This window comes from Otolemur garnettii, unplaced genomic scaffold, assembly GCF_000181295.1.
Source record: "Otolemur garnettii isolate 467f Iridium unplaced genomic scaffold, OtoGar3 scaffold00002, whole genome shotgun sequence".
In the NCBI taxonomy this organism is placed as follows: Eukaryota; Metazoa; Chordata; class Mammalia; order Primates; family Galagidae; genus Otolemur; species Otolemur garnettii.
Genome location: NW_003852397.1, coordinates 34,391,676 through 34,406,199, shown reverse-complemented (window position 1 = coordinate 34,406,199; position 14,524 = coordinate 34,391,676). Strand labels below are relative to the sequence as shown.

Here is a 14,524-nt window from a genome sequence, read left to right as displayed (position 1 = left end):
GAGTGCCATGACATTACAGCTCCCAGCAACCTCAAACTCTTGGCCTTAAGTGATTCTCTTGCTTCAGCCTCCCAAGTAGCTGGGACTATAGGCACCCATCATAACGCCTGGCTATTTTTTTTTGTTGCAGTTATCATTGTTGTTTTAGCTGGCTCAGGCCAGGTTGAACCGGCCAGTTTCGGTGTATGTGGCTGGTGCCCTACCCACTGAACTATGGGCTCCTCTGACTTTTTCTTTCTTTCTTTTCTTTTCTTTCTTTTTTTTTTTTTTTGAGACTTAGTCTTGCTCAGAAAAGGCTGGAGTACGATGGTGTGATCACTGTAGCCTTGAATGCCTGGCTCCAAACAATCCTCCCACCTCAGCCTCCCAAAGTGCTAGCACATGAGCCACTGCGCCCAGTCTCTACTTCATACATTTGTAATGTTTTGCTTTCTCTGATCCTTAAAGAGAGCTATACTTTTCCTTGACAGTTAAAGTTGGAACTTGTCAGGGAGAGGAGGAGGGCGTTTCTGGTGGCCTGTTTCCAGGAAAGGCAGCATTGGCCCTTGGTCCTCAGGGAACAAGAGGAGGGCAGTGTGAGGGGTGTGGGAACATCTTAATTTACATTGTCAGCATATGACGTTTTGGTAACAATAAGCATGTTTTTCTTTTGTAACTAAGTAAAGCCAATTCAAGGCGGATTAAACACAATAGAACTAAATGTTTGGCACTAACCTTTTGAGCAAACCAGACCAAAATCCCTGAGAAGCCCAACTCTCAGGGTACCCCAGCACTCCCCCCTCCTCTGTGTGCTAGGCTCACTGGCCTTCCTCTAGGTCCTCAAGCAGATGGCACTCCCTCCTGCCACTGCCCTTGCAGCATGCTGAGTCTTGGCCTAAATTGCTCGAATTTCTTCCCAACCCATGACCGTTTTCTTTGGAGAGGAGGAAGGCAGGGAGAGAACCTTTGCCCTCTGGTCTCAGCTGAAATATGGCAGTCTGTATTTCCAAAGATGGCTTATGATACCACCTATCCCAGATCTTCTTCTGCAATGTGACCTTGCCACTGCCCCATCCAAAGAAGTCAAGTTCTCCACTCTTTTGAACCTTGGCTGGACTTACTGTCTTGCCTGAACAATGGAAGGCAGCAGAGGAGACATTCTGAGACTGTCCCAGACAGACTTGAAGGAGCCGCAAGAAGACTGGCAGCTTCCACACAGCCTGTTTGAATGCTCACCCTTGGGATACTCGTGCTTTGGACAATCCCCCAGGAAGCCAGTGCCTGCTGAGAGGTCCAAGCCACATGGCAAGACCGTGTATGGACACTCTGGTCATGCAGGTGGAGCTCCCTGGGGACAGCCATGTGAGGTAGTCCTTAGCATGTCCAGTCCAGCCAGATGACCACAGATGACATCTGCCAGCAACTTCACGAGAGACCCCAAGCAAGAACCACGAGGGAGTCCAGTCAACCCACAGGGCCACAGGAGATAATAAATGACTATTTCTGGTTTTAGGGTTGTGTTACAGAGCAGTAGATTCTCTGTCCATCTTCCCAGGAGAGGCGAGGCCTCCGTTAAACACTTTCATGGCCCTGCCTTTCAGTAACAATGAATTGTAATAATACAAATCCACCATGAGCCAGGCACTGGTCTGAGTGATTTACAAACACCATCTTACCCAGTCCTCATTAAACCCCTGTGAAGGAAAGAAGCATTTTAAAAAATCCTTGTAGAATTACTGAGGCAAGGCAGGTTTAAACACTCCCCCTCAGTACTCAGCTAGGATGTGAATCCAGGCAGCCCCTCAGCAGGGGCCTCCCATGGTTTTAATTGTACCTGTATCTTTATAATTGTTTGGATAAATGTCTCTCTCTTTCCAGCTACACTGTGAGCTCCATGGGGGCTGGACCATACCTGTTTTTATTCAGGGTGAATCCCTAGTGTCTGAAATGCGCTCAACAAAATCAGGGTAAGTAAATCTCCATGGCTTCTAGGGAGATTACATTCAGCATGAAAGAAGAACAGAATGCCAACTGCCTCATTATTCTTTACAAGATATTACTTGACTTGGGAGTTTAGGGGTAAAATATGTATTTGGAATACAAAAAGAGTGCTTGGGAATATAGGCTTTGGAGCACTCTGTAAGCCTTCATTTCTTCATCTGTAATATTGAGTAAATATCTGGCCAGTTGTTGAGAGGATGAAGTGATATATTCAAAGTGTCTTGCACACAGTCCTTGGCACATAAACACAGTGTAGAGTCCCAGTATAATATATATAGAGACAGAGTCTCACTTTATTGCCCTTGGTAGAGTGCTGTGGCGTCACACAGCTCACAGCAACCAACTCCTGGGCTTAGGCGATTCTCTTGCCTCAGCCTCCTGAGTAACTGGGACTACAGGCGCCCTCCATAATGCCTGGCTATTTTTTGTTACAGTTTGGCCAGGGTCAAGTTTGAACCCGCCACCCTTGGTATATGGGGCTGGTGCCCTACTCACTAAGCCACAGGCACCACCCCTCACTGTCAAATATAATGCAACAAACAGAAATATTTCAACTGATGGTAAGTGCTAAGTCTGCTCATATCAAGTATCAGCTAAGACATGAGCAGCCACTGAAAATGGCACATAGATCCGACTTGGGCATTCTCACTCACTGGGTGAGTAAATCAGAGCAATTATAAAATTTTATAACTTTTTAAAACACTTGATTATCAAGATTTAACAAATTCAAAGTACCTGAACATGCTCAATGAGGCCACATAATGCACATGGAAAACTTGGTACGCTGGACAGCTTCCCCCTTCCGTTTGGCGGCCTCCACTCCATGTGGGCAAGGGAGAGCCTCGTTCCTGGGATTCCCACCACCTGGCCTGAGCAAAACTCTACCCCTTGCCCTGGCTCCTGGGTCACACTCACCTGAGATACAGGAGGTAAGCATTTGAGTTTAGATGACTTCTTTCCCCTTATTCAGAAACCATTGCAGCTAAAGACAGAAAATAGACAATACCTGCAATGGCCTAAGCAGCTAAGAGGGTAAATTTAATAAGCACGTGCAGAGGAGGCAGAATGCAATTATGTGTTCACGAGGCCTCAGGATTTACTCTGAGGGAGATGTCAACATGACTGCAGAGAGCTGACACTGGGCTTGAGTTTATCAGTGTGACTTTATTTCCCAGTGAATTGATCGGGTATTTGCCATAGCTTCTGTGTATTTTGTCCAACTCTTCCTTCTGTATCCACAGCAGAGATTTACCAGTTGTTTTCATGCCACCTCTGATCTCACTTCCCCCTAATTGGGAGTGATGCACAGTGTGTGTGTCCAATGTGACCTGTGTACATGTTGGTCAGTTTCACAGAGAATTCCTTACACTTAACAGTAAGTAGCTTAAATGAGTGCTCCTCGGTTTAAGGAATTAGATGACACAGGAGGCCAGCACATCACCTCAGCTGTCAGTACAACATATGGAACCCAGAGCAGGGCTCTCATTCTCATTTGATCAGTGGGAGTTGTAAGAAGGCCTCCACAGGTCCAGTCCAGGGTAGGCCAATCAGTTCTCTGCAAGAGAAAACTGTTTATAAAGTCCATAAATCATAACCTTAGCCCTGGCCAGTTTGATACATGTTTCCTTTCTCTATTGAAGGAGGAAAAAAGAAGAGAATAGATTGATTTACTGTGAATTTGTGCCCTGCTGACCTGGGTCAGCACCATCAGTGAAGGACAGTACACACACGGGGGCAGAGTGGTGGGGGCCTAGAAAACAGGAGAAACATGTAGCTTTGGAGACAACACCCCAACAGGTATGCCTGCTTTTCCTACCACTTGGCTCATTCCTTGGAAGAGGAAGGTTGACATTTTAGCATGGAAAGGTACAGCAAACTCCAGGCTGGGCCCAGTACCAACACTACTTCACAGAATTTGTGATAATAGGCAGTGCATTTAATTTTTCTTCTTTGAAAAATTTGAAAAGAGCACTGACTGAATGATCTCATAGACATCTTTAGTTCTAAAATTACTTATTCTAAGCCTGAATAAACTATTTTTTTTAATAAGATAGAGTCTCACTCTGTTATCTTGGGTAGAGTGCTGTGGTGTTGTAGCGCACAGCAACCTCAAACTCCTGGGCTCAAGCAATCCACCTGCCTCAGCCTCCCAAAGTGCTAGGAATTACACATCTGAGCCACTGTGCATGGTTGTATAAACTATTAATACAACAAACAAGAATCATTCAAGTCATATATTAGATAATGCCTGCCACTACTAGACATGTAGTATTTTTTTTCAACTTAATTCTATTTAAAAAATAGTTTTGTCTGATTTCTGGATTTTCACTTTAAATCAAACACTGCTATTTACTTCAAGGATTACTAACAATAAATTACACATTATTTTATTTTATTATTTTATTTCCCATCCTATAAGTTTACTTTTAATTTTGTTATTTTCTATTCATTTTCTTCCCTCCCTGTGTGGAATTCACTTCTGAGCTAAGAGCCTAAGCTATTGGCTGGCAGTTTGCCAGCGTGTGCAAAGAACTCACTACTATCCAACTAACAGGGAAGTTTAGTTTTTAACTGGAATTATTTCCAGGGAAAGGCCAGTGGAGCTTGAGTACCTAAATCAGACACACCATTAGAATGCAAATAGTAAGAACTGAGCAAAGGAATTGTCTCTCAAGAGGATCTTTAGGAGCCTGGGAAGAAATGAATGAAATATATCAGCCTGAGCATCTCCCTAACTGTGGAGAAATAACTAATAAGAGACCTCACTGAGGATTATGTATACTTATCTGGCTCACATACTTGATAACTAAATAGAAAAAAAGAAGTTCTTGAAGATTTAGAGAGCTTTTATTCCTCCAAAATTTGAAAGCAATTTTGGTTTGGGAGGAGCAGTAATTAGGCTGCAGTGTTTAGTATCTTTCGATAGTGCCAAGTTCTACTGACTTGGAAAATACTGATGGAAAGTTCAGATTCAAAACTCAGCTTTTAATTACCTTTCAAAAGTACAGGAGAAAGACAGACTTTCTCAGACAAATGAAACTTGAAGAAATTTGTTGCCAGGATTGCTGCAAGGAAGCTACACCCACCTCCATTCCCCTAAGTGCCTTCGACTGACTTCTTTGCCAGATTTCGAGGCACATTTCTCTACATTGCTGATTCAGAAGCATCAAGAGGGCAGCTGTGGTTCAGCTCACAGTCAGTGAGCTGATGCTATTTAAAGCTGTCAAAACCGTCCTGAAAGCAAAATAAAGTCAAGCTAGACAAACAACTTATTTTTGACAAAGCTGTTCAACAACTGGTTACTCTTAAAGATAGATATTTTGAACTAGAAATTCTAAAAATGAAAGTTTCATTAAAAGCATGTACAGCTATTAGAGAAATATCATAAAACATCTTTTTAATGTGAACACTACTTCATACAACGAAAAACTATTTACAATGTGGTGCTTCCAGAGTGGTGGCTTTCACGTCACGCGTCTACCCTGGTGGTGACACAGCAGGTGTCTCCAGCCAGGGAGCTTCAGTCCGATTGCACGTCCTCCTCGTCCTCGATGGCTGTCCAAGGTCCCTGTGGATTCAAGGAACCCGTCTGCTTACATTCTTCTTAGTATTTATGGCTCAGCAAGTACATTACCAAAATCATCTATCACTCTGGCAACCCCACACAAATAAAATGCGTAGATAGGTTTTTTCCTCCAATAAATACTAATTCGATAATCCAATCCATTTCCATCTTAAGAAATTGTTTCACTTAGGAAAATAGCTGTTTCTCAATGGAACTAGAGTGAATAATCTGTTCTTCATACTGGAACTGAATTAGGATGTCTTTGTATACAAATATAGCATATTCTGGCCAAGGATATAATTTCTTATTAAAGAGTTTATTTGCCTTCACACGCAGGATTGCTACATACATTCACAGTTTTAATAGTCTGTAATTAGCTATTTCCAGTTGTGCTTTAAAAATCCCAAATATTATTCTCATTAGTGAGTGCAAAGCAAATGTCCCATTGACTACAATTGGTCCTAGAGTTATAAATTCCACAACAATTTATGGTAAATTCCCTCATTCTCCAGTTTCATCGTTTGCTTTTTCAGGTATGACTTCTAGGCTCCGGCGTGGCTTCTGAACCTCGGCATTTTCAGTGCCTGGCTTATTCAGTCCGCATGAAACAGCAGCAAAATGGATTTGTTTCAGGTTTTCCAAAGTCTCATTCTTAGCATATTTCAAAAGATCTGCTTGTCCCTGCAACAAAACACGCAATTAAACAGTGTTAGATGCGACATAACTTGCTACGTACTGTAACAACACAGACCTTCCACTGAGGAAGAAATATTTTGACTTGGCAAGAGGGCATATTTATTTCTTACTGGCACTACATCTCAACAAGGCCAATTTTAATTTAAAAAAAATAAAAAGTCTATTTTCCAACATCACAGTCCCAGAGTAGCTGTCTTTTTGTGTCTTTCCATTTATAAACCTGAATAGAGTTCTGTGTGCTCAGATTATTCCTGTCCATTCTGGTTAAAATTACACCTTTAATTAATTGTTTGGCCAATCATGGTTTTTTCCCTTTAAGGTTTGCTTTTGTAAAAACAACTTTATTTTTAAATAAGTTCAAACAAGGATACAAATACAGTATAGAGAAGTCCTGTGTACCCTTTCTTGAATTTCCCCCAGTGGTTCCATCTCACATAGCCATAGTATAGTATCAAAATGCTCACAGGGGTACAAAGTGTGCCAATGCTTCTGTGTTACTTCATTACATGCAAGGACTCCGTGACCCCACTGTAATCAAGGCACAGAACCACTCCATCACCAGAGATCTCCCTTGTACTATGGCTTCACAATCACCCCTGTCTCTCCCCCCGCAGCCCCCACCCCGACCTGGCAACCACCAGTCTGCTCCTCCTCTCTGGAGACCAGCCTGAGAGCCCACAAAACCTTTGGTAAGTGCTGGCAGCCACAGGCACATGAAAATCCTCACAGAGCAGGGCCCCTCTGGATAAACTTTCTTAGCCAAATTTAAATTTCTTTTGTGATGTCTGACCATCAACTTGACATATATGCAGGCTTGCACACACACACAGGTCTGAAAATCGTGGGTGGACTGAGCGTCTGGAATGTGGGCTGACGGTGGGCCAAGGCAGTTTGTCAACCTGGTTTGTTCTTCACATGCTGGGCCAGAGAATTCTTTGGAGGGGGGGAGTGTCTCGTGCATCTTAGAGGACATCCAGCAGCACCCTCAGCCTTTACTCACTAGACCAGCAGTTCTCAACCTGTGGGCCATGACTCACGGGAACAGTATTAAAGGGCCACGGCATCAGGAAGGTTGAGAACCAGTGCACTAGACACAATATCACCCCTCAGCTGTGACAACCAAGAATGTCTGCAGACAATGCCAAATGTCTCTTGGGGCTGACATACCCCTGCCTGAGGACCGCCAGGCTAGCTAATCAATGATTCTAACATTACTGAGAAGAGATGATGTGGCACTCTGGGGTCAATTCAAAAGCTTTGTTTTTGTTCTATTTTTCCCTTTTAAATTTAATTTGCCTCACACTAACAGTTCTTACTCCTTATCCTACTATCTTTCCTTTTTCCTTCCTCTCCTTGCTATGATTTTTCTTCACACGAACACTTCTTACTTCTTACACTATCATCTTCCTTCTTTCTTACTCTCCTTGCTATTACTTTTTTTCTTCTCCTTAGGCTCTCAATTTATCCTATTATTTTATTGGTGGTTTCTCTGTAGTTTGACTTTTTCTTTGTCGTACTTACACCTCCTTTCTCTCTTTTTTCTTAAACTGTCTCCCAGTGTGTGTCCCCTTTAAAGTATTACTGCCCAACAAGAAGCTGGGCCAGCTGCAGCTGGGTAAGGACTTACCATGGCAGGTAATTGGTCTATAATCAAATTTCAGCCACTGGTGAGAACAAATTGCAAGGCAATTTGAAACCACCATGAGGCCTGAATCCGCAGAATGGTTTGCTGCTTACCACGGACCATGCCTGGTTTTCTTGTGTTAGAAACCTTTAATTAGTAACTATATATAGATGTTCCATTGCTTAGCTTAACTGAGGGAGTTTCACTTTTATTCATTCTTACTAGTCACTAAACTCATATGTTGAAAATGTACCAGTTACAAGGTCTCATGTATATAGTATATTGTATTAGGAGTATAATTTCATGTTAAAGCATTTATTTGCCTTCACCAGCAGAATTGCTAATACATAGGTATTCCATGTGTGTTTTAAATTTTCACATACTGTTCTCTTTTAATTAGTAAACTTTATTTTTTAGAGCAGATTTAGATTCACAGAAAAAAAAGAAAAGAACAGAATTCTAGATTTCCCTGTACGTCCCCTGCTCCCCTACCCCTCACACAACCTTCCATGGTACAGACATACTGCGTCACAGGGGAACACTGTGAACAATCCATTAACCCCCCCTGACACATCGTTATCACCTAAAATCCACTGTTTAAAATCAGGGTTCATTCTTGGTGGCGCACATTCTATGGGTTCGGATAAATGCCTGATGACACATATCCAGAATTGTATTATACAGAGTATTTTTGCTGCCCTAGAAATCCTCGGTGCTCTGCCTCATCATCACTCCCCACTCCCAGTTCTAGCAACCACTGATCTTTTCACTGTCTCCATAGTTTTGGCTTTTCTACAATACCATATGGTTGGAATCATAAGATATGCAGTCTTTCTGATTGGCTTCTTTCACTCAGTAGTATGCATCTAAGTTTCCTCCATGTCTTTTTACGGCTTGTAGCTCATTTCTTTGTATTGCTGAATAATATTCATCGTCTGGATGTACCACAGTTTATCCACTGAAGGACATCTTGGTGCTTCCAAATTTTGGCAATTATGAATAACGCTGCTATAAACATCAGTATTATGCTTATGCATGGATGTAAGTTTTTAACTCATTTGGGTAAATGCCAAGAGGCATGATTGCTGCATTATGTGGTAAGGGCATTTTTGGTTTTGTAAGAAATGGCCAAACTATATACCATTATGCATTCCCACCAGCAATAAAAGAGCTCCTGTTACTCCACATCTTCACCAGCATTTGGTGTTAGTTTTTAGGGTTTGGAACACTCACATAGATGTAACTGGTATCTCACTGTAGTTTTAATTTGCATTTCCCAGGTAACATATGAAGTGGAGCACTTTTTCACATGCATACTTGCTATCTGTATATTGTCTTTGGTGAGGTGTCGGTTCAGGCTTTTGCCCATTTTTTAATCAGGTTGTTTCCTCAACAGTTGAGTTTTAAATGTTTCTTGAATTTTGGGGACAATAGTATGTCATATAATCTGTCTTTTGCAAATATTATCTCCCAGTCTGTGGCTTTTCTTCTCATTTTCTTGAAGTTGTGTTTCACAGAGCAGAAATGTATTATTTTAATGAAGTTCAGCTCATCCATTCTCTCTTTCCTGGGTTATATTTTTGGTGGTGTATCAAAAAAGTCATTCCCATACCAAAGGTCACCTAGATTTTCTCCTGTGTTATCTTCTAAGAGTGCTACAGTTTTGTATTTTACCGTTAGGTCTATGATCCATTTTGAATTAATTCTTGTGAAGAGTGCCTAGATTCAGTTGTTTTAAATTGCATATGGATGTCCAGTTTTTCTAGCATCATTTGTTAAAAAGATTATTTCTAGGCTCTCTGTTCTGTTCCATTGATCTATTTGTCTGTTCTTTTGCCAACACCACACTGTTTTGATTGTAGCTTTGCACTGAGTCCTGAAGTCAGGTACTGTTGATCCTCTAACTTTGTTCTCCTCCTTCAATACTGAGTTGGCTATTCTGGGTCTTTTCCTTCTCTGTATAAACTTTAAAATCAGTTTGTCAATATCAAAATGATTTGCTGATATTGACTGGGATAGCACTGAATCTATAGACCACATTTGGTCTGTCAGATGTTAGACCACTGACATCTTGACAATACTTTGAATTTTCCTATCCATGGACATGGACTATGTTTCCATTTATTTAATTCTTTGATACTTTTCATAAGAGTTACAGTTTTTCTCATGTAAGTGTTATATGTATTTTGTTAGATTTATACCTAAGTATTTCATTTGGGAGGGTGATGATGTAAGGGGTCATGTGTTTTGAATTTCAAATTCTACTTGTTCTGTGCTGGTATTCAGAAATCAATTGATTTTTGTATATTAATCTTATATCCTTGCAATAGTTCCTTATTATATTATTTGGGAGATTTTTGTCAATTCTATTGTATTTTCTACATAGATAATCATCTCATCAGTGGACAAAGAAAGTTTTATTTGTTCCTTTTCAATCTATATACCTTTTGTTTCCTTTTCTTGTCTTATTGCCTTAGCTAGAATTTCTAGTATGATGTTGAAAGTATTGGTGACAGGGAACATCCTTGCTTTGTCTCTAATCTTAGCAGGAAAATTTCAAGTTTCTCATCTTTAAAGATGCTGTTAAGTGTAGGTTATTCTGTCGATGTTCTTTAGAAAGTTAATAAGAAAGTTCTCTTCTGTTCCTACCTTATTGAGAGTTTTTATCAAGCCTAGTTTTTGGATTTTGTCAAATGCTTTTTCTGCATTTACTGACCATGTAGTTTTTCTTCTTTAACAATGGGTTACATTAATCAACTTTTAAAAGTTAAACCAGTCTTGCATACCCAGTATAAAATCTACATGGTCAGGGTTGCATAATTCTTTTTATTCATTGTTGGATTGTAACTGCTAATGTTTTGTTGAGAACTTTTGCATCTATATTCATGAGCGATATTAGTCTATAGTCTTATAATGTCTTTGTTTGGTTTTTGTATTACACTAATGCTGGCCTCATAGAATTAGTTAGGAAGTATTCTTTCCACTTCTTATCTTCTGGAAGACATTGCAGAGAACTGGTAAAATTTCTTCCTTAAATGTTTAGTAGAACTGCCAGTGAACCCATCTGGGCTAGTGCTTTCTATTTTGGAAGGATATTGGTTATTGATTTGACTTCTTTAACAGATACAGAACTCTTTAGATTATCTATTTCTTCTCATGTGAGTTTTGGCATATTGTGCCACTGAATTGGTCGATTTCATCTAGGTAATCAAATTTGTGGGCAAAGAATTGTGAATTGTTTGTAATATTCCTTTATTATCCTTTTAGCATCCACAGGATCTGTGGCAATGTGCTTTCTTTTACTTTTGACATTAGTAATTTGTGTCATCTCTCCTTTTTTTCTGAGTTAGCCTGGCATGAGACTTATTGATTTTATTAAAGTTTTCTAAGAACTAGCTTTTAGTATTATTGATTTTCTTTCTTTGTTTTCAATTTCATTTCTGCTCTAATATTATATTTATTTAAAACTTAGCATGTCTTTGTTTAAAATGCCTACCCAGCATATCCCTTGGCCTTCACATGTCTTAAATGGATTCCTGATATTCTGCTACTCCTCCCAATACCAGCTCCTTCTCAGTTAAAGAAACTCCATTCTTGCAGTGACTTTGACCAAAGATCCTGGTTTCATCACTGTCTCTTCTCATTTTCTCCCATCCTTCATCCTTCCCATCAGCAACTCCTATTGTTTAATCTTCAAAACATAGGCATGAGGGTTCACACCACTTCTTACCAGCCTTGCTGCCATCATTATAGTTTAAGCCACCATCATCTTTCTTTGGGTTTATAATACCCTTCTGAGGTTTTCCTTCTCCTTTTTCAGTATGACAGCTAGAAAGCTCCAATTAAAACACAGAACATGACTTCTCCTCTATTCAAAATCCTCCCCCAAAGAACTCAAAGTGATAGTCAAAGTCCTTGCCCATGACCCTATCTGATCTGTCTCACAGCTGTCCTCATCCCCTTCATCTCCTTCCCTGTTCAGTGTGTCACTCTGAGCTCCTAAATGTTCCTCACACCCAGCAGATCCTCTCCAGGCTGGCCTCAAGATCTGTGCACTCAACATACCCTCTCCAGGGAAGGCTTCTGTCCCAGAAATACACTCAGCTCACTTCCTTACCTCTTTAGGTCTTGACTCTGAAGCTCTTTTCAAAGCAGCACCCCTCCTGACAATCCCATCTTGTCTAATTAGAACTCCCATTCCTGCCAACAATTCTCGTTAGCCCTTCCCTACATTTTCCTTCCCTTCCTTCCTTTTCTTGAGACAGAGTCTCATTCTGTCACCCTGGGTAGAGTGCCATGGCATTATCATAGCTCACAGCAACCTTAAACTCTTGGGCTCAAGCAATCATCCTGCCTCAGCCTCCTAAGTACCTGGAACTATAGGTGCTGGCCATAATGCCCAGCTAATTTTTCTATTTTTAGTAGAGATGGGGGTCTCACTCTTGCTCAGGCTGGTCTCGAACTCCTGAGCTCAAGCAATCCACCTGCCTTGGCCTCCCAAAATAGTAGGGTAAGAAATATGAGCCAATGCACCTGGTCCCTGACTGCTTTTTCTACAATACTTACTACCATCTGACATATTCTATTGCTTTGTTTATTGTCTGTCTCTTCCATTAAATGTGAACTCCATTAAGGCAGGAATATCTTATCTCCTGATTACTGACTGCTGAATCCTCAAAGTTTAGAAGAGTGCCAGATACAGAATAATGGCTCAATAAGTATCTGATGAATGAATATAACCCAAGTAAAATGTGAAAGTTCCCCTTTTAATCTTCACAGCTTCTCCCCTCCCCCCAAACAGTGGGTTTCTCTTTTATACACATACATATATACATTTATATGTAACACAAATAATTATTTTATTTTTTATGTGAATAGGATCAAACACTCTCTTTGGTTTCCTTTTTTCTTAGCAAAAGTTATGTCTTTTTATGTCAGCATATATAGATCTACCATATGACAACAGAGTATTTAGAAACAAAAATCCCCAGATGGTATAGGACAATTAATGTGGTAATAAGGGAGTTCTTTATCTGGTTAAATCTTGTTTCCTAGGCTCAGACAAATCATTATGGCATCTTGAACAGACCAGGCCTTTGGCTACTATCCAAAGGCACCCCAAAGGTGGTAAATCTGGGCTTGGAGAGTGCTGAGTTTTGTCCACATCATTTTTATTTTGTTCTATGTGTCTAAAACTATAATGCCTGGCATGTTTTGGAGTTAAGACTTGTAGTGTGAGTATAGAACAATTCTGAAAGAGGTGGGGGGTTTTCTGACAGTGCTCCTATTTTTTTGCTTCAAAAGACTTCAAAAGAGGAAAGGCTATTTAAAACACTGCCACCAAGTGACACAAGGTGTCTGGTTTTGAAGACTCCATCTATAAAGTTGGCTTTGCAATGTTTTCAGTTGAAAAACTCAAATGTCATTCAGTTTCACACATTCTGTTTTGAATTTCATAACTTGTTCTATTTGGTTTCCATCTTGAAAGAGTTATAATAATCTTAGGTCAAAATAGTTAAGGTTCTTCCTTAGGCCCAGAAAGTAATCTTTAAAAGATAGAACTAAGAGCAGTGGTTGGATTCCAGTGGCTCTTGCAAAGAGTCTGGCATGACGGTTTTTCTGTCTACCCTGGGGCTTACCTAGGATTGGATCAGAGGTCAGAGCAGCTAGGAAAGGAATGATGGCAGATGCCAAATGCTAGAGCCAGTACCCCAGCTGTATTCAACGCTTGGCAAATCACCACACTTTTTGTACAACCATAAAAGATGCCTTGTTTTTTAGTATATTGAAAATATTTCAAGATCCATCTGTTAGTGCTACATAATTTTTGAGACCAAAATTAGCAATTAGAATTCATTGCTTTCATTCAGACTTAGAGGTAAAACAATAGGGATTCTATACTCCAGTTAATTTTTTCAAAGTCCTTTGTCAAATTATCTGCTAGGAAAAAACAGAGCTGCCTTGATTCTGAGGTGAGTGATCCAGTGTAGCTACAAAGGCTTCCTGTGACCTCTGCCACTGACCCATGCAGTTGCCACATGCTTGAGAGTTGGAGAGAGGAAAGATTGGCACTGTTCCTTCTTAGGGGATGAGTAGACACTTTTCTTCCAAATCACATGCAGTGGCAGGGAGGAGACAGAGGAAAGCAGTTTGGAAGTTTGAAAAAATATTCAAATGCTTTTTTCTTATTTAATGCAAACAGAAATGTAAGTTTCTAGTGTCTGGTTTGACCTCAGCATGTCTGGGGGCCGACACTGACTTTTGGGCTATGCTGGGCCCAACAGCCCCAATCTGAGAAGGTCCACCTGAATGGCTGCTTCTTCCTGACTTTCTTATCCACTTGAGAACACAGGGAGAAGCACAGCAGATTATAGGTGCTTTCATGATGCCACCTGCTTCACAGACAGATGTGCTCAACTCTGGGATAAAGGAAAGGAGCTGGCACGAAGACAGTCACCTGAGTGAGCCTGGCACCAATCCATGTGGTGGGCCCTTCCCTGGAAACTGGGTTTGTATATGTCTTATTTCCCCAAATAAACCATTGTGCTTTATCTGTCCTGTCACCTTGGGAGTCTCCAAGAGCCTTTGGGTACACTTAGTGTCTCTCTGGGATGACAGCATGTGGGTCTAGGCTTCCCATGCCGCTCTGCAATCAAAAC

The 14,524-nt window shown here is 40.7% G+C and overlaps 1 protein-coding gene across 1 annotated transcript in view; it reads right to left on the bottom strand.

The window, feature by feature from the left end:
• Positions 1 to 5,349: 5,349 nt before the first annotated feature.
• The window catches only part of PLCL2 (phospholipase C like 2), a 192,555-nt gene continuing 183,380 nt past the window's right edge, over positions 5,350 to 14,524 (bottom strand). The window contains exon 6 of the mRNA XM_003781727.2: positions 5,350 to 6,226. Within this exon, the coding sequence (XP_003781775.1) occupies positions 6,047 to 6,226 (180 nt within the window). The 3' untranslated portion in view covers positions 5,350 to 6,046. The remainder of the gene's footprint in view (positions 6,227 to 14,524) is intronic.